This window comes from Harpia harpyja, chromosome 22 (genome assembly GCF_026419915.1).
Source record: "Harpia harpyja isolate bHarHar1 chromosome 22, bHarHar1 primary haplotype, whole genome shotgun sequence".
In the NCBI taxonomy this organism is placed as follows: domain Eukaryota; kingdom Metazoa; phylum Chordata; class Aves; order Accipitriformes; family Accipitridae; genus Harpia; species Harpia harpyja.
In genome coordinates this window covers 1,360,817-1,379,770 of record NC_068961.1, presented here as the reverse complement: position 1 = coordinate 1,379,770, position 18,954 = coordinate 1,360,817, and the positions used below count along the sequence as shown (strand labels likewise).

Genomic DNA, 18,954 nt, shown 5'->3' with positions numbered 1-18,954 from the left:
TGACATGTTCCGTAAGCTGATGCTGACCAACCACTGTGCAAATCTAGAATACTGGCACCGACCCACAAAACCTTCGGCAGGACAGATCCACTTAATGTCAGAAGCCTCTTTTTATGCCACAGCAGTTGTGATTTTTTGTCCCTCTATGTTTATCTGAACTTTGGAGAGGACTTGGCACTTTTGCAGCAGCTGGCCATAGGCTCTGAAGGTCTTTCTGAAGGAGGTCAGGAAAAGTATTGTGGCCAAGCCTTCCTGCCTTTGGCCCGGCATGTTAGCTGTGGTGGCCTGACATCTGTGTTCTTCATTAAGTGTGTCTGGTTGTGCTTAATGTCATACCTGTCGGTGGTCCAACTCAATCCTCCTGTATCAGCAGCCTCCTCCCATTGTCACGTTCAAACGACCTTGAAAAATTTGTCTACCAAGGAGCCTAGGAAAGAGCTTAATGGAAAGGAAAGGAGTCTTTGCCACTGCAAAGCTGGCAAAGGTGCTGCTAAATTTTCTGTCCGTGGCTGGTTCACAAGGATGGGGTACCACACGCTTTTCGCTGGCTGTGGTGTTCTGTTGTTTATTCATAAAATTGTCACTGATCCTGGGCAGATCCAGAGTCTGTCCTGCCCTGATCTGAGGTGAAGCCATTGTGAAGGGAACAACGCCTGAAGAGAGAATCAAATTTTCTTCCTTTCTAAATGCCTGAACTCAATGCATTCACTCCCTCATTTAGAGCACGTACAAGGTCAGAGTGAGACCATGGGATATGTAAAGTAGAGAGTAAAGATGTTAAACCAGTGACAGCAAAGTAATTATTGCTTCCAAGCCTGGTCCTTGAATGCTCCCTAAAGCACCCTCATAAATCGAGTTAATGGAGAGAGAAGATGGACGACACTTAAAGAGACTCCTGTGGCTTTGTTCTGGTAGCAGATGCTGTCTCGCCTCATGAGAACACTTTGGTGTTCTTGAAAATGCAGGAAAACTTTCTGGTGGGTACTGTGCTCGATCAGCTCCCTCTCAGCCTCCTCTCAGGCTGAATTTGCTACTCTGTCCTCAGCCTGGTGGACGATGTTTCTTCTATTGCATGCCTGTCTGGAGCAAAAACTATCACTATTTGGTGAAGTGGCTTTGCTGTGTGTAATAAGCTGGTGTATTAAATTAACGCATTTATTTATGAGCGCCTGGTCTCAGAGTCCTTCCTGGTCCCTAGCAGGAGAAGTCGTCACAAGCAAAACCTGCGTGCTGGCTGTCTTCTGCCTTCTCAGCCGAGTCAGTGATCCAGCTTAAGGGCTCGCCAAACGGGGCAGAAAACATTCCTGGGTACATAATGCAAAGTGATGGCTGTGCTCTCCCTGACATTTGAAATCCGTCAGAAGGACTGGTTACCTTTGTACTGGCAGACCTAAGGGATGACCGTCCTGCAGCCAGCATACCACCAGCATCAGCTCTAACAAGTCATCTGACTAATTTGACAGAAATGCAATTCTGCCTGTATCTGATCTGGATCAAATGAGATACAGTAACACACAGATCTGGTATCAGTTATTATGAAGCCTCAGCCTGTTGACCAGACTAGACTTGGTTTTACTTTTTCTCAGCTTTACTAGATTTTACTGTCTGTTTAGTTGCAGATCTAAATCTCTGTTTCTGCAGCCCTGAGGCCACATCAAAGTGCTTTGGCATTCATGGATCAGCTGCGTTAGAGGAGAAGGCCTTAGAGGTCTTCTGTTTGTACCTTTAAGACTGTACTTGATGAACTCTTTTAAAAAATCCTGGGAATTTATGTCATAGAGTCAATACAAACTTAAGTGCCAGAACTCTCAGATGGGTTTCAGTATTAAAATGCTAACAAAATGGGTTTAACTGAAAGTTAAACAAGTGTAAGGAATTCCTAGCGGAGGAAAAAAAAGGTGCGGTGACAACAGCAGATGGAGCTATTGGAAACTTAAAATGTGTTCGTCCTGGTGGAGATACAAAATGTTCTCAGTGTAAGGCTGAAGAACCTGCACCTGGTATGTGTTATTTCCTGCTACTAATGCTCCTACCACAAGTATGCTCCAGAACATTATCAGCGCTGTTCTCTTTGTTCATGATACCCATTAGTGTAGTACCTGCCTGCTTTCTATAGTTTGAATTAAAAGAAAACTGAGTTTCTTATAAAAACTAAACATGAACTATCCAATATTTTGAAAGTTTATATCCAGATTTAAACTGTAAAGCAAGAATAATTCATTGTAATTATACTTTAAAATCCATGAAATGAAACAAGGGTTTCTTTAAGTTGATAGTGTTATTGTAGCCTTGAATATCTAAAGATAAAAACAAGATAAGGTCCACAGAGGAAGCAGTATTTTTTATTTGACTGTTAGAATTGGCAAGACTCAGAGAGGCTTCCAGGCACGCAAACTCTTCTTGAGGTTTGAAACGGAAGCCACAGATTTCCAGCTTTGTGCAGGTTGGAAACTAGTGCTGTGCGTTTAATTTAATTAATGTGGAGCAGAGCAAGGTGATAAGGTGATTGGCCTCTAGGGGACAGGTAGAGAGGCATAGGCATTATTACCTATGAAAACTTCAGGAGTGAGCTGTGGGTAGTTTTAAAATGGGATGCACAGGGAAACGGCAGATCAGAGAGACTGGATGACTTCGAAAGGATTTTCATGATATGCCTTCATAACTGAGCTACAGGAAAATATTGCAGTTTATTATGGAGACAACATTGATAAAAAGTGTTGCATAGTTCTTGTGAAAATGTTGAGCTTTTCCTTGTGTTTCATCACTTGAATGGGAGGAGTAAAGCTAAATAACCACTATGCAACCATATTTGAGTGTTCAAACACAATACTGAACAGTTAGCCCATTCATAGGGAGCAAGAATCGCTTTCCCAAGAAAAAAAGAAAAGCAAAGGAGCCACATGAGTGTGCTTAGGCAGTGGGATCCGGAGTCAAGGGAAAGTTTTGGATAAATGCTTTGCCAATGAGTCACCTAGCAGAAACTGATGGGTTAGTCTGGGTATCTTGCATTACCATGTCAGCTGGACCTCTGATACTAAGCCACCTATTAGAGATACAGTCTTCACCAATTAAAAACACCACTTAGCAAAACAAGTGGGGCAGAAGACTAGGTGGAATGCTTCCTGTTTTCTTACCTTCTTTTCTTGATGCTTAATTTGTAATCATACTCAATAACTGGGTATTTTTTATATAACCACTGTTATATTTTTAAATATATAGCATATACTAATGCAGACTAGAATTAAATCATTGATTATTCATCCATAAACATTTTAAAGGTAGTTTTTGATGTTTAAGAAATGAAGCAGTTCACACTAAGTCATGGATCCTCAATGCTCTTAACCTGGGAGGACCTTTCACACTGAGTAGTATTGTAAAGTATGACAGAAGTGGAAACAAAGCAGAGTGTTAATGGCATAGAAGTCAAAATACAGACCAAGCCCTGACAGCATCCTTTTATGTACTCATTTTGCTTTATTGGCAAATCTCCTTTTAACTTAGTTTAAAACAGACTTTCTCCCCCCTGAGTGAAAAGTTTTTATTGAAGTTTTTGAGTAACTGCTGATGTAGGAGTCTGACAGAAATAAAATGAATGGCAGTACATCATTCGTAACCCCTGACTTGTTTGTTTTTTAATGTAGACTGTAATAAATGAGAACATAGATTCACTTGTCCTGGTAACCACCTTGTAGTTCCAGAGGGACGAATTCACTCCAGGAGTCCAAAATTAGGAGGTGACAACCTCTTTGATATTTTAAAGTTCAAACGCTTTTATCAGTTATTTAGAAAATACAAAGGAAACTGGCAGCTGAAGGAGCTTCCACAGATTTTGTTTGGGGTTTTCAAGGTTTCCCTTTCCTTTTTTTATACTACTGTAAAGCAAAATAACTCTTGATTTAAATAGCATAACTCCTAGCTTACAGTGGTACAAGAAAACAAAGGAAAAAAAGAAAAAAACAAGCAGATTCACATTTTTTTTTGCCTGGAAAACAGGAAGGGACCTTAAGTGTCAGCTGGAGTTGATGGCCAAAGGATACATATAGATTTATATGTTTGCAATGTACATGAGTATGACAGGATTTATATATGGTCTGTCAACCTTCCTATGAATAATGCTTGCTATAAGCAATGTCACAGTACATGACATATGACGGCTTTCGAAGTAAATGATAGCAGTACTTTCAAGATTTGCTTGAATTTCTTCAGTGTCACTGGCATTTTTTAAGATCACACATACCTCTGTCCTTCTAGAAGTCAAGTACATTTTTTGCAAGTAGATAAAATTTCCTGACCCTTTCAAATGCAGTGTGCATATTTTTCTATTATTCTCATTCAGTCTTTTCCCTTGCCCCCTCCCTTCAAAAAGCATATGCAAGTGAAAGCTAGCTACTCATAAAACCTGGTGGTTTTAGACACTTCATGCGTTTTTATTTAGAATTAACAATTATTATTTAAGTATTCTCATTCCTACTATACACATGAATATGTAGAGGCAATAATGCAAATATCACATTAAAGATCTTCCTCACTATATAAAAATTAAGACACACCATAACAGGAAGTTTTAGCATTATTATTCTGGCTATGAAATCTGTAAATCATGTCCATATGCTTAAAAAGCAAGTCACGCTGAACACAGTAATAAAAGGCATTTCGGACTTCAAAGAGAACATTTCTCTGCTCAATAACCTTCCCTCTGAGAAGGTCATTTAGTCATAGGTTAAGAGCTAATGACACCAGTCAAAAAACAGATCTGCTATGAATTTTACGTACCTCATTTAAGTCTTCTGAATTGTTATATTAAAACTCTGTTATTAAATTCTGATGTATCGATATGAAAGATAACATAAAGCATTTCTATTTTAAAGTTTGTTGAATATTTTTAAATGGATTGAAGAATCCAGAATTTCCCAAATAAAATAACATTATGAGTTTTTATAAATCCTCATCAAATCCCAATTATCTGCTCATGTTTCCATCGCCACCCAGAGCCTCCTTTTAGTCCTGGTTTTCCAAGTAGAGGATTTAGGGGTGTGCCACAGCGTCAGTGAGGTTAAGGGTTAAATTCACGCAGAGGTTTAGCTGTGGACATGGCAACATCTCACTCCTTCCCACTGGGATCTTCAGTCCTGAGGTAGACCTCCAGGCACGGGTCTGTTTTCCAGTGGTCCACGAAGGTGTGAAGACCTCAGAGCAGGGTTCACAGTGGTAGTCAGCGACGGTCCCTTCCTAGCCCGGGTATCCTAATGGCTATTGCGCTCTCCTGGGGGTGAGGTTGCTCACGTTCAAATCCCTCTCTGCCTCACGGAGAAAAGCTTTTGAACATGGTTTCAGCCCCTGCAGTGACTGCTTTACCTAAGAGCCTTCTGGAGTTGAAGCAGGCTTATTTGTCTCTCAGGTTGGAGCAGTTCTGTTTTGTAAAAAAAGTTAATATACTCACAGGTCAGGGCAGAAAACTGAGGAAGCCTCTACAGGTCAACCCTGATGAGACTCAGGCATAATTAATACAGGGTTCCAGTTTCTAAACTTCAATTTAAGAAAAGCTAGGAAATGTGAAAGCTTAAACTCTTTCCACAGAATTTAGCTGTACAAACCCTGCCGTAGTTTCGCACAACGGCGTATTTTTACTCCATATGCTTCTGGTGCCACCAGTTAAGTGTCTGGTTTGCCTCTGCAGCTCCCTGGCTTTCTGAGGAAAGCGCTAATGGTGCAGCCTGTCGCCAACCCAGCCGCGAGGTCGGGGTGCCCCCGGCTGAGCTGGGCGAGAAGCGATGGGGCAGTTCGTGCCTTTTACGGACCCTCGTATAGCTCAGGGGCTTCACCCCCCCCACGTACACGCGTCTGAATGCAGAGCCTCTCAGAGGAGCGAGGGAAATGGGAGTTCTGCTGCTGCCGCGGTGGTTCACTGGGTTTTGCAGCGGGGTCCCGCTGCGCTCCTTGCCCACGCGGAGCGCTCGCTCGTTGCGCGCGTCCTTCGCTCTGGAGGAGAACCCTCAGCGGGCGAGCCCAGCGCGGACTGGTGGGTGACCCTACGGCAGGGCCGCCACCAGTACGCTCACAGGTCAGACCGTGTTCCTCGGGCGGAGGATCCCAGGCCAGTTCCCAGCGCAGATGACGAAAACAGCCTGCCGGTTTGTTCGCGCAGACCTAGATCACAGGCGGCTTAGGAAGCGCCCGGAGCAGTCGTCCAGGGGCAAATCCTAAATGCCTTACTCGGACAAAAGACACATTAAATTGTTTGGTGCTCTGTCCAACGATTCAATCAATCTTACAGGATTTGGCTCTAATTTTGTTTTAAGGCAATCTATTTTTTCCCTATATAAAGATAAAAAAAATCTGAGATGCACATCAAAAAGCCATTTTCTATTCCCTGTGTTGTGTCAAGCTTTCCATCTCTGTAGCAGTTGTTTCATTTGCTCTATTCCCTTCATTCACAGTCCAGTATAGAATTGGAGAATTCAGCAAAGGGGAAAAAAAATGATTCAGTCATCAAGACTATCACTTCCAGTTCAGGATTATTGCTCACAATATTTTCTCCAGACTTCAGTGGCTCAGAAAATAATGCTGACCTTGTATTTGGTTTCATTAAGACACTGTTACTCAGGCCTCACACTGGTGAAAGGAATTTCAGTGCAAAGGAGATATTTTCATAGCATGGTAAGCTCAAAGGAAAACCATCTTTTAGTGAACCATGCCTTTCCAAAAAATCACTGAAGAGTTAGTACTAGCGTGGCTGTTACCCCTTAGGGACATTAACACACTACACCAGGAACAAATAAATAAATCACACATGGCTGTCAGGCAGACGTGGGAAAAATGATTCTTCTCTACTGAAACTATTGGATCAAGTGACCTTGTTTCGACCTGGGTTTGGGCAGAAGCCAGTCCCAGTGGGACAAACATAAGGCGGCTGTGCTTGAAATGGCTTTGGGTTTTTGCTTATTTTCTTTTTGTTGGGCAGAGTTTTAAAATGACAGAGAAAAATCAAAACCACTCGAATAACTGATGTATTTATTTTCTTATATACAATTAAATATGGCACATCTGACAGTAGTTGTACAATAAACTCAAAATGATAATCAAAGCTGGACAGTAGATCAAATAACTCAGTGCTGAACCTATTAGAAGCCAAATCCTGTACACTGAATTTCTGAAGAAAGTTTCACCCAGGAGCTGCATTAGCTAAGGATTCAGAGGCTAAGATTACCCAGTCTCAATTTCTGAAACACTGGCTGGTGACTGTGACTCTATTACCAATATACCAGCTTCATCTTCCGTAACATCAAACTGGCTCTATCCGCTCTTTCTTCCACACAGCCAGCAATTCATTGGTTGTTGTTACCTCTTAGAAAGCAATTATCAGTGTCCCAGAGGATTCACCTGCAGTTAGTGATTACTCTAATAAATAAATGCAGACTGGATTCATTCTTCTGCTATTAATGTGGAAGATGTTCGTGTTTACTATTGTTTGAAAGTCAGTGACAGCTACTTTGCAAAGCAGTGGATTTTCGGAGAATAGGGGAAGCTCAGTCAAGGAGTTTCTTTGCTTTGGGACCCATGAGATCCTCTCTTCTCCTTCGGACAACGACAATGCCTGGAACACATTGGTTTTGCAGTTGGGCACGTTCTGGGTTGTGACGGACATCTGTCCTCACAGCTGTTTGATAAAGGAGAAAAAAGCAAAAAGAGAGCCGTATTGTAATATGATAATTCTTTACTGTCACATTCCTCAGCTTTCATGACAGTTCTTGTCTACAGCAACATGTCTTGCTGTTGTCCACTTGTCGACAGTCATGACCTAAGTAATGCTTTCATTTCTGGAGAGCAGTGAAGTCCAGAGTGTCAGCACTGCATAGTGCTGCCCTCAAATTCTGCAAAGTACCTTAGCCCACCTGATGCTTCAGCTTTGGTCCTCCAGGAATACTGGGCATGAAAGTCTGGCATAGAAGTCCAGTGTCGAGACTATAGTAATTTCTAGAAGCCAAACTCACGCAAACAACTGATTGCATTGATCCCCTCCCACCTGTCTGAAATACATAAATGACCAAATCTCTCCTGCTTACTTTCAGCTCTGCAGATTGTTTTAGCTATTTTTATACTTGTCAACTATTTTATGCTTGTCTGTATTTTCAAAGCTGAACCTAAAGATGCAAAGGTTACTTCTTCCACAGCTTCTTCTCCATGAATGAACCTGTGAAGTCTATGCGAATGGACCCTGTGGGTGACCATTCAGTGAACTGCAGCTCTGCTGAGGTACCCAAGAAAAATAGATGCTGACTGTCCTTACGTAAACTTTCAGACCGAGTTACTGCATTCTCCTGGGTCTCTACACAGGACCAAGGCTTTCTGAGAAATTTAAAAAACAAACTAATGCATGAAAACAGGTATTTTGAGAGGGAATTTTCTATCTAAGTTTTGGCAAAGAAACCTCAAAACTAATTACAGAAAAGGATTAGGGAAATGCCTGGAGTATAACAGCCCCAGAACAATTTTCCTGCTTCTCAGTGGAATCAGAGCTGATTGAGTGGGTTTGTATGTGTACAAAATTGCATTAGCTCTAGAAAATCACTTGCTCTGAGGACAAACTGAATAAGGAATGAGCTATATGGTGTGGGTGCCAACTTAGGGAGCCTTTGTCCCTAGATGTCCATGAGACTGCATCCAGCTGTCGCAGAGAACACGGGATGGGTTCTACCTACTTACAAATGCAAGACTCGGTATCTTACTGTAAATCCCCTGTCTCATACAGTAATTTCAGTTGTAGCAGTTTTAACGATCATTCCATTAAGATTAGGGAATAAAAAGGAATAAATATTGGTAGGTGAATAGCACCCTTGTCCAGATTTCCTTAAAACATGTTAATTAAATAAACCTTAGACTCCTCCTGTGAGGTAAGTGTTGTGAATATCATCTCTAGTATTATTATTATCGTCTCCCTAACTGCAGCAAGGTATTTAATCCTGGGTGGACCTCCTAGCTAATTCAGCACTTGAACCTCCAGCATCTACACAAGCTAATTCAGATCTTGCAGCGTAGACACTGAATGACAAGGAACACTTACCTGCAGGTTTCAGCATGAAATATCTTGTGTTTTAGAGCACAGCTCTCCTGGCTCTCCCTACACAAATAGCAGCTGCAGTTCTCTTTACTTTGAAAGAAATCTGTGGGACACTTCTGTCTACAGATGCATTCACAATTTTCTTCATCAAATTCCATATGTTGTCCACACATAGCCAGCTCAGCAAGAGGAGGGAGTCCTGCAATAGCACATACATCTTTTAGTGGTAAGCTTTACATGCCTGAATCCTGCTTTTGAAGAGAATAACTCTTTCTTTGCAATCACTAGGGCTCACAACATGTACTCTCTGATAGATTCTGATCTTCAGAATTTCTCTTGTAACTTACAGTGCAGAAAAGGACTTGAGAGGATTGGGCTGATTATTTCACTTACTCTAATACTGCTATTTCTTGTGGGTTGAACCCTGTATAAAAATACTTTATTTGGGAGCTGTATATTAAAAGAGCCTAGTGTTAGGTTATGGAATGCACAAATCTTTACAGGAGAGCAGGTTTTAAAAATAAAATTTCAAAAAGGATTTAGTCTATACCCATGACAAAAATGCACGTTCACACAAACTATCACACTCGCTACTCAACAAACTTCATTATCCATATACTTTGGAAATTTTTGCAAAAGTAATACTAAGTCTAGTAACGTGCGAGCTGGTATAGCACTTTGATAAGGCGCATATGCACACTTGTGAGTTCAAGGAATAAGAAAATACTCTGCTTCAGAAACAAAACCCCAGCCAAGTGAAGGCACTGTCTACCTCATCTATCTTCCCTCAAAATACACATCTGGAGTACAATTGAGGCTAATCCTAGCAAAAAGGGAAAACATTTTGTGAAAGCTTTATTAAAATGCTAGCAGCACATCCCTGGTTAAAGGTCATGGCATATAATGTGTCATTGGGAAGGTAATTTCCTGTAGTTTTACAATTAGCTCTTGGATTTACTCTACGGAATGTGGAATGTAACCTGCGTCCGTGACCTCTGCAGCCTCGGCTCTGATCTCAGTGGCCAGAAAAGGCTTGCACATTACTTGAAAGAAACCATCATTATTATTTACTTAATGCCGGAAAACCAATATCCAGACAGAATAAAACCCAAGTCCTATTGGAAGGGAGGAAGGAATCTGCCCCAAATTCTTGGAAGACAAACCCCTTCCTTGGGGTCATAAAGCTTGGCATGTGTGAAGTGGTGTAGAATATTTCAGTCTCACTTTGTTTCAACCTCAAAGACAGATTTTAAGTTATTTTGTCCCAGCCGCTGCCAAACACAATGTACTTCAGAGAATGGTATTTTATCTGAGGAAATATTGAGTCTATGTCAACAAAAGCTGTAATTCAAGAAGCCACACTTTTTAATGCTCCAAGCTGACCTTACAAAAGGCTAAGAGTTAGGAGGACTCTGCCTATTCACAGTCCTTTGGATGTACCCTGAAATACAGAGTACTAATCCTTTCTTGAGTGAAAAGTCTAACCTGAGCTTAACTACCTAACCTGGCAGTCAAATGATCTGATCCAGAATGACAACAGATCCTACAGAAACCTCTATGCAACTGATCTCTTGCTTATTAACATTAGGAGATTGTAATCAACAGACCAGTTTATGAGGTTATTTTGTTTTATCTTAGCTTGCTAGTCTTGGAATTGCTTGCCAGCTTGCTTTAATTGTTGCCTTGGATGGTTTATTCTTTTGCTTGCTGCATGTAGGTTAAACCACAAAGGCAGGGCTTCCTTCTGTGTCTGTCTGCTCTAGTGCTATGATAATTTTATTTTGACCAGTGCAATTTCCTGGTCAAAATTTTGGAGAAATTTTGGAGAAAAACAATTTTTAAAAAATCTCACACAGGGCTTGGAGAAATTGTAACTTCTCATAATGTTTATTGCTAGCAAGTGGCTTTAGACTTACACAGTTACACACCCCCCCCGAATATTTCCTGCAAATGTCTTTGACAGATTAAAGTTTTCCAGGAAAACAGAAGGAAAAGGCAAGTAGTTTACACTTCTAATTTTACCCTCGTCCATTTGCTTCCACAGACCTGAAAGGGGTATACTTATATACACCTGAGTATGTGAGGCATACCAATTTGAAAGCTTTCTAAATACCTCAGTATTATCATAAACAATAGTAAAATCCTTTGAGAGGTCATATAATCTTTTGCACTGACTACAGCTAATAATCTTATTCCTGATATGTCTGTTCTTAATAAACTCTCAAAATAAAGATTCAGCACCTTCCCCCTGCAATATATTCCAGGGCATATTTTTTTCTACAATTAAAAAGTTTTCCCTAATGCCCATTATACAATTTAAGGCCCATGTAAAATAAAAATTTATCCAGGGTGCCTACTTCACTAACTCTTTTTGATACTTTCCTATTTCCTATTCAGGTTGCTAATATAGAGGGAGTAAAACGTCCAAGCAAAAAAACATGAGATGGGCATAAGCACATACAAGTGTTTATTTTCAGGTGAGTTTCTACATCGTAAGCCAAATCTATCTAGGGATGTGAAATCAAAACTATAACTCTCTCAATGAAAAAATGGGACAAAACCAAAATGAAACACAAGCAGCCTGGAGATAGTAAGCAAAAGCGTGCATTTGTAATTTCATCTTTACCTTCTCGTCTGTTGGGGTGCTGTACATCTACAACACATTCACATTTGTCACTATCCCAGATCCATCCGTTATGGCACAGTTTGTTGGTAAAGGGGCATCTAGATGAAAAAAAAAAAAAGATAGGAATTAAAAAAAAAAAAAGGAACATCAGTGTAGTCATTTGGTAGAATGAGCCTGCTAGTATGCTGGGTCTGCCACTTGTACTATGTGAAGGTAGGGGATCTGTGTGCATTACTGCTGCAAACAGAAAACCTTGGGACTGGATGGCTTTGCTGATAGGGCTGAGCTTTCTGGCTCCCAGCAACTAGAGAGAGCAAGTACAGCACGTATTTCAGATTACACCCTTAGGAAACAGCTACAATTTTGCAGCTTCACTTTTCCATAAAACAGCCCTACTCTACCCAGGGTAGTCTTTGTCTTACAGTATTCATGCCACATAACTGTATTCAATTTTGCCATGCTGCCAGAAAGTGCAGCTCCAGTTTAAATTTGCCCATGCTTAAGGAGGTACAGTGGACTGTTTTCAGGGTGAGAGGGGCCAGTTTGACTTTTAGGCACTTGGCTCTGGGAGGGGAACTCGCAAACTGGAAGAAGGCTGAGATTCTCCTGTATTTGTGTAGGAAGAGAATTCAGAGTGGCCAGCAGGCTGAGTGTGGGCTGGAGTGGCTTTGCTGAAATGCCACCTCTCCCCCAGATCAGATGTGTGACCGAAGGGCAGGTACGGGGGCAAGCCTACCTGCAGGGCTAGACAGAGACATCTGAGCCGACTTCCAGTGAGTCACTCAAGCTATCTGTGTTTCTAGAGTCTTTGCTAAATTAATGTAGCCCGTTCTCACCAGGACTACAGGTTATTTTATACCATATTTTGGAGTTAGGTGTGAGATCGCTTTTCTCCAGCCAATGAGCCTGACAGATGCAAACCAGGGCTGGGCCAGAAAGTTAAAAGCCACGATTCACGTTGATTCTGACCCGACGTGCCATGAGGTATGGCAGAGGGCTTTAGCCTTGAGCACAGCACTCTGTGTGCCCTGGCTAAATAATGCGTGAGCAAAGTTGCTCGTGTCAGGTTGAAAAAGTCTATGCACACATACCCAAATAGCTCCAGTGGAGCATAGTGCTAGTATGTGCACTTTGAGTCCCCGCTCAAGCACCTAAATGTCTGAGTGACTCCAGACGCTGCTGAGCCTGCTGTTTGTTGGATTCTGGTGTCCATTCGCTTATAATTCACGAGGTTTAGCTGAAGCTTTCTAACCCTGAGTGATAAGTTATTTGGAAAAACTGTTGGGGTAACAGAAAGTGAATGGACCATTATAATGACCAAATCAGAACAAAATAATTTTCATACTTGGGACAGCAAAACATGTGTAGAAGTTTGTAAATGAGGGAACTTACCCATCTTCTTCCGGGTACTGGACAGATCTTCGTATGATGGCATACTGATGGCGCTGGGTATTTGATAGACACTTACAGCCTGTGTGATTGGCAATTTTGATTGGCACGGGCTCAGGAACACTTGTCAAGGGAACCGAGATCTCAAAGAGCTAGGTGGGTGAAATTACATTTATTTTTCAGTTTCCATTATACAGTTAATATTTGGAGTTTTAAATCAAAACCTCTTATTCTTTGCCACCATTTTTGCCACCCTTGCTCTTTTCTAGAGATAGTTACCATAGGTATAAATGAGCAGGTAGGCACTGAGGGTTTTGAAGAGTAAGCAATGCCCACCAAGGTAGGAACTTGCCAAAACAGTGGTCCCAATGCTGTATTACCAGCTATTAAATATCCAACACCATTCAAAATTATTTGCAAACACACTCAAAAGCCTCTTCTGGATGCTAGGGCCAAATGGAAAAGATGTAGGTGTTGGGAACTTTGTTCTCAGTTATATCAGTTGAATCTCAACCACTGATGGAAACGGCTGTTTAACTGTCCTAGGGTATAATCACAGCATGCATCTTTAGGGGCCTAACTTAACCTCCACAGCCCCCTCAGAGAGGGAAGAAACAGGAGGAAACAGAGGAGAGTTCATTCTGCTTCAGCTGGGTTCCTGCAAGGAATCATCCTGGAAACATCTCTCTGTTGACTACAGCAGGAGCCTAAGGAACCAAGCAGACTACCTTCAGTGCATCCAAATTGTTTAGGATGATCTCTGAGTAGCCTTGTGGGAGCCCTGGTTCCTTGGGCAGCTACGTGTGGGAGCTGTTGAAGTGACCCACACCCCCTCTTCCCCCCCAAGCCAGCATCCTTCCCATGGAAACCAGAGCACAGGGCACGTCTCTGCCTGCCAGCACGTCTCGGCTTAATGCTGCATCCACGTGCAGGGGCTGAGAAGTATTCCTAAGCCAGACTGCTTAGACAAGTAAACTTAGGTGTCGCAGGGTCTAACCTGAGGTGGAATAAGCATACTTCAGTGGATATTTTATACCAAGGAAAAAAAAAAAAATGCTCTGACTAATATGGGAGTAATTCCATTCATTTTAGAGGAGTAAATCTGGACTGATGGTGGTGTATCCAGGAGTGGAACTTAGCTGGGGGCTTTTGAGGGAATGGTTATTTTGAAGGATGCTAAAGGAATGTTACACTCTGGAAAACTGCAGTTTTTCAACAAACTTAGGAACTGCTGCTCCAAAAACACATAAATAAATAAATACTTTTTAGCCTGACCTAGCTCCCTGAGCTGATCAGATGTCTTGTGTGTGTGGCCAACAGCTCATACGGCTTCCTCCTTCTGGTGTGGAATGAAAGCAATTAATGAACATTGATGCAAGAAGGACGGGCCCTGATTTATTTTACTCCAGCTATATTCCAGTACAACCAGACATAGTGGAATTACATTCCAACAAACCTGAAACAAATACAGAAGTGAATTGGACCTGCTCCCCATGAGGACTTCAATTTTCTTTTTAAAACAACTGCCCTCGATCTTTGTTTTGATTTAAAGAAAAGCCTTTCTCATGAGTAGAATTTAATATATTACTCCAAGTCAAAAGGTGTTATCAACTATAAGTAGGGCTGCACAAGATGAAGATTAATCAAGCAGGAGCAGTCTCCTGTGCTCCTTCTGTAGGTGTGAACACAGTTGGTTTCATCCATAGAGCTGATTGAAAGTACTAAACTTGGAGCCCTGCTCAGTCACCCACTGGAGCAAGGTATCTCTGTACATAGACACTAGAGGGAGTCTACAAAAAGAAGCTCTCTAGCTGCTCTCTTTATGGTCATTTTTTTGGCACTGGTTCTTAAAACTCAGATATTTGTCACCTGTTCCACCTGAGCAGTAACTGACTACTGGTTTAAGCCTTTCTTTTCCAAAGTGACTTGTGATTTGGGACATTCAGACCGTGAGGCATTCAAATTGAGAGCATCTGGATTCTCCTGCTGAAAATGTCTCTTTTTTAGGCTTGCAAAACTGCATATCCAAAATTATTAGCCAGCCTTTTTGGCGCTGACGGCAATTTTGAAAATGCAGCACTTGGACTCCTGGCCTCACACAGCAAAATGTCCCAGAGTTGCTCTTAATCCTTTGGTGCAGAGGATTCCCATAAGCCAATACCCTCACGAGGTCCCAGGTCCAAGTAGCGATACATTAAAGAAGGGTTAAACTCCCTAACATCACTTGAGCCTGCAGTCACTTTCTCAGGGCCTGATTTTCCGTCTCTACACACAGATAGCCATTTTTAATAATGCAGCATGAATGTAAAACGCTATTGCATGTGCCTGCATTCACTCTGCATGGATAAAAAATTAATTCTTCTGTTTGTTATGGTAGTGCAGACAGATGTTTCGTAACAGGATCTCAGAAACCAAACATCCTCTTTTCCCTCCCTTCTTGGAGAGCCAGGGTTAAAAGAAAGCAGATGAATAGCCTCATTTACCGTTTTCGACACATAAGTTGTACTTGTATTCATGCAGCTCAGACTCTCCTCGTTGCAGCAGCCTCCACATCTGAACACGTTCACACAGGGAGGCTTGAAAAATTTGTTGGTTGTTGTACCCAGCTCTTTGGCCACTTCCACGCAGGTTTCCCTTGGCACGCATTGAGTCTTTTGCCATTCCTCATCTATGACTGGAGAAAACACCATTTTTATGAGCAATCATGGCAAAGTTGAACTTCTGATTAGTGAGGCAGAAGCATTATATAAATAAAAATGAAGTGCTGGCAGGCCATTTGCACTTACTTGGACCAATCTGCACTTGCTTGGATTGATCTAAGGACCAGAGAGAGTCTGGGAGCAAAATTATCCCAGTAACTTACACCAGCTGCACTGGCAGAGAGGTTGTTACTCTTATCCGCCTTTAGCTTTCAACGTGGATGACCAAAATCTCCGTTAATTCCAGTGGGTTAAGTAGAGCTGCATTGATTTCCCCTAGCTGAGAGTCAGTTCCACGGTGTCTGTCTGACAAAGCTGACCCACACCATGTTCTCCTGTTCTCCAGGGTCGACCTCCTTATTGTCATTTTATCCTCTCTTTGTGCGTACCCCACCGCGGACTCAGTAAAGCCTGGGCCTGACTGCAAAAGCACATTAATGATTAACAGATTCTGGTCAGAGGGTATTAATACTCCTACTGGATGTCAGCCAGCGAGCACCGTTTCCAAAATGCCTAATGAAATCCAAGACAAACACTCTCACACCTCAGTACCATCAGGGGGTTCAAGTTTGAATAACAGGAATATGAATTCAGGCATGATTTATCTATTCAAAACACTGTGGCATCTTTCAAATACTGAATTGTTGTAGACTAGTAATTTATTTTAGACTGATCTGTCAAATTCTGACTGTGAGAAGGAATAATGCTTTAACTAACTGAACCAGAGGGAGAAAAAAGTGACATTTACATAGTATTATGTCAAGTCTTGTTAAGAGGTGACCCTGCTTTTTTTGGCTTTTGCTTATTTGATTCAAGTTATGGAATTACTCAAGAGTCATCAATGCTTATGCTTTAAGTCCTTCTTAAAACTATGAAAAACATTTTTTCTGTCTGCCCCCCTCCAGCAGGCTTCTGAAAGATTAAAAGTAACTTCTATACTATAAAGAAAATTGCTCTCTCTTCCAATGCAGTCCACGCCCCTACTATTGTGCAAGCAGTACATACATTTAAAGGGAAGTTCTGAAAGAAAAAAAAAATCTGGAATACTTTGAATCTACATGCTATACTTTGTCTTCAGATGAGCATTTATTTCTCTCTTTCCTACCTGACTTACTTTTTTTTTTTTTAAATTTTTCTTCAGCTGACTGTGTATATTTAAATCAGTTCATTTATTCCTACAACGTCCTTCCCCAGGGTTGATTCACTCCACTTCCCAGTCATGCAAAAAGTACAAGAAATAAGAGCTTGGGGTCCGAATTCTCATTTTACAGCATAAATTAAGAGAAGAATCACTAAAATAAATAGAATTTTCTGGAGTCATGTTAGTCTATCAAAACAGCAATCTAATCCTAGGCCTTAAAATAGAAAATAAAGTGTTTGCCAAACTCTTTAAGGTATGTGCGTGTAATCACTTCAGAGGTCACTTCAATGAGTGTAAGCGGTGATGACCTTTCCAACTGCACACATCCTCACTTTTTTAACCACTTCTTTAGCAGGAGGGCTGTTGTTATAGGAAGGGGCCAGTCAAAGAAGCGGCTGTCACATTTTTTTCAGAAGCACCGTGGTCACCTCGATCTGCTCTGTGAGCAAGCACAGGGCAGCTGCTGAGAAATTTGGCTCTGACACAGACTCCAGCTTTAAAGTGCTGCAGTCCTAGGTGAGCTGAGCTGCTCCGAGGGGCCTGTGGTTAGATGAGGTGACACATGCTTTCAGTGAATTAATTGTTAAAGCTCTAGAAAGGAAGAACAAAGTCCTGAATTCACCCTGCTTGGAGTTCGGAGTGCTATGGAAGATGGGCTAGCAGCAAAACAATGGGGAGCCTTGACCCAGCCTTCTCATCAAAACACTTCATTAAAACAAAACAGATGCCCTTGGCAAAAAGGTCAATGCTTAATGACTGGAAAGGGTGTGGGAAAGAAATACATGTTTATAGGCCTGGGTTTTTTAAAAGGAGCTTTAGTGCCTTGAACATATTAAGATATTAGAACAAAAGTAGTTTCTGTCCTGGAATAATTCCACTTTGGATGGAAGAATGGAGAGGATGACCCAACAGGCTTTTTTTAACTTAAATTTCAGTGGCTTGACTTTGAATGAGAAAGCTGACATCTCTGTGTCTAGAGTTAGACTTTTAAAGGGAAAGTAGGAAGCGACCTAACAGCTGTTCCAAGCAGAAAATTACGTCTATATGACTATAGTCATCTGACTTTATTACCTGAACAGTTACATTATTCTGCCATTGAAAAAAGCCCATTGCAATATGCACTGCCTCAGTAACACTTGACAACATCCTCTGTTGTCTTGCTGTTTTGATAAAAGGAGTATTTTACTTTTTCAGAAATGCTGGTGCTCACTAAATGATCAATAGTGAGTAGAGAATTACAGCATTTGACACTGGGTACTACTTCTAATAACCTACAGATTGTTAGTGTTGCTGTGTAGACTCGTAAAGGTATGTAAACAAAACGTTTATCATTAATTAAAGCCCTCTTAATTGTTCTTCCAGTGTGTGTTGGATTTAGCTTCTTTCTGTACAAAATTTCTATGGGAAGTTTAAAACCATGCCTGTGATATGCAAACTCTTTTCAGACTGGCACTCATGTCTGCATTTCTGTGCTGTGGCTCAGAAAAGCAAATTAAGGCCTTTGCTTAGCCATAATTTAGCTGAGTAATGGTGTGCAAATGTGGCTGTGGTTACTGTAAAAGTGGTATTGGAACAGGATCAGCAATATCTGATTTCCCAAAAGGAAAGCAATATGATCATATCACTTCAGGGTAAAGACTGAACAGAAACGAATAGCTCAGTCTGTGCTTCATTAGGCTACAGTGCAGCTTTGCTGTAGGATATCCATTTGCTAGGCCAAAGTATAGTAACTGATCCTTTATTTTACATCTATGAACATATAATGCCTCTTGAGGCTCTCACCTACAAGGCAAGATATTCATTTTTGCTCCAGATGAGGGAATAGATTGTGATTCCCTGCATTCAGGTGTTGGGTTGTTTCAAGATCTACTTCTCTCTGGAGAGACTTCCTCAAATAGATTGAAATTAGGGCAATACCTCCTTCCTCCGCAATTCCCACCCAGACACTGCTGCTGATGCAATGCCTTATATCACAGCACACCTAACAAAAAAGGGATTTCTATGCCTGCAGTAAAGCTGATTTGTTTCTGCCTGCAAGCAA

General features: G+C 41.4%; 1 protein-coding gene across 1 annotated transcript in view; it reads right to left on the bottom strand.

Annotated features, from left to right (window-relative positions):
• Window positions 1-6,994: 6,994 nt before the first annotated feature.
• VEGFD (vascular endothelial growth factor D) overlaps window positions 6,995-18,954 on the bottom strand; it is a 31,884-nt gene continuing 19,924 nt past the window's right edge. The window contains exons 3-7 of the mRNA XM_052774105.1: window positions 15,557-15,747; window positions 13,077-13,225; window positions 11,685-11,782; window positions 9,062-9,257; window positions 6,995-7,657 (exon numbers count right to left, since the gene is read on the bottom strand). Of these exons, the coding sequence (XP_052630065.1) occupies window positions 7,531-7,657; window positions 9,062-9,257; window positions 11,685-11,782; window positions 13,077-13,225; window positions 15,557-15,747 (761 nt within the window). The 3' untranslated portion in view covers window positions 6,995-7,530. The remainder of the gene's footprint in view (window positions 7,658-9,061; window positions 9,258-11,684; window positions 11,783-13,076; window positions 13,226-15,556; window positions 15,748-18,954) is intronic.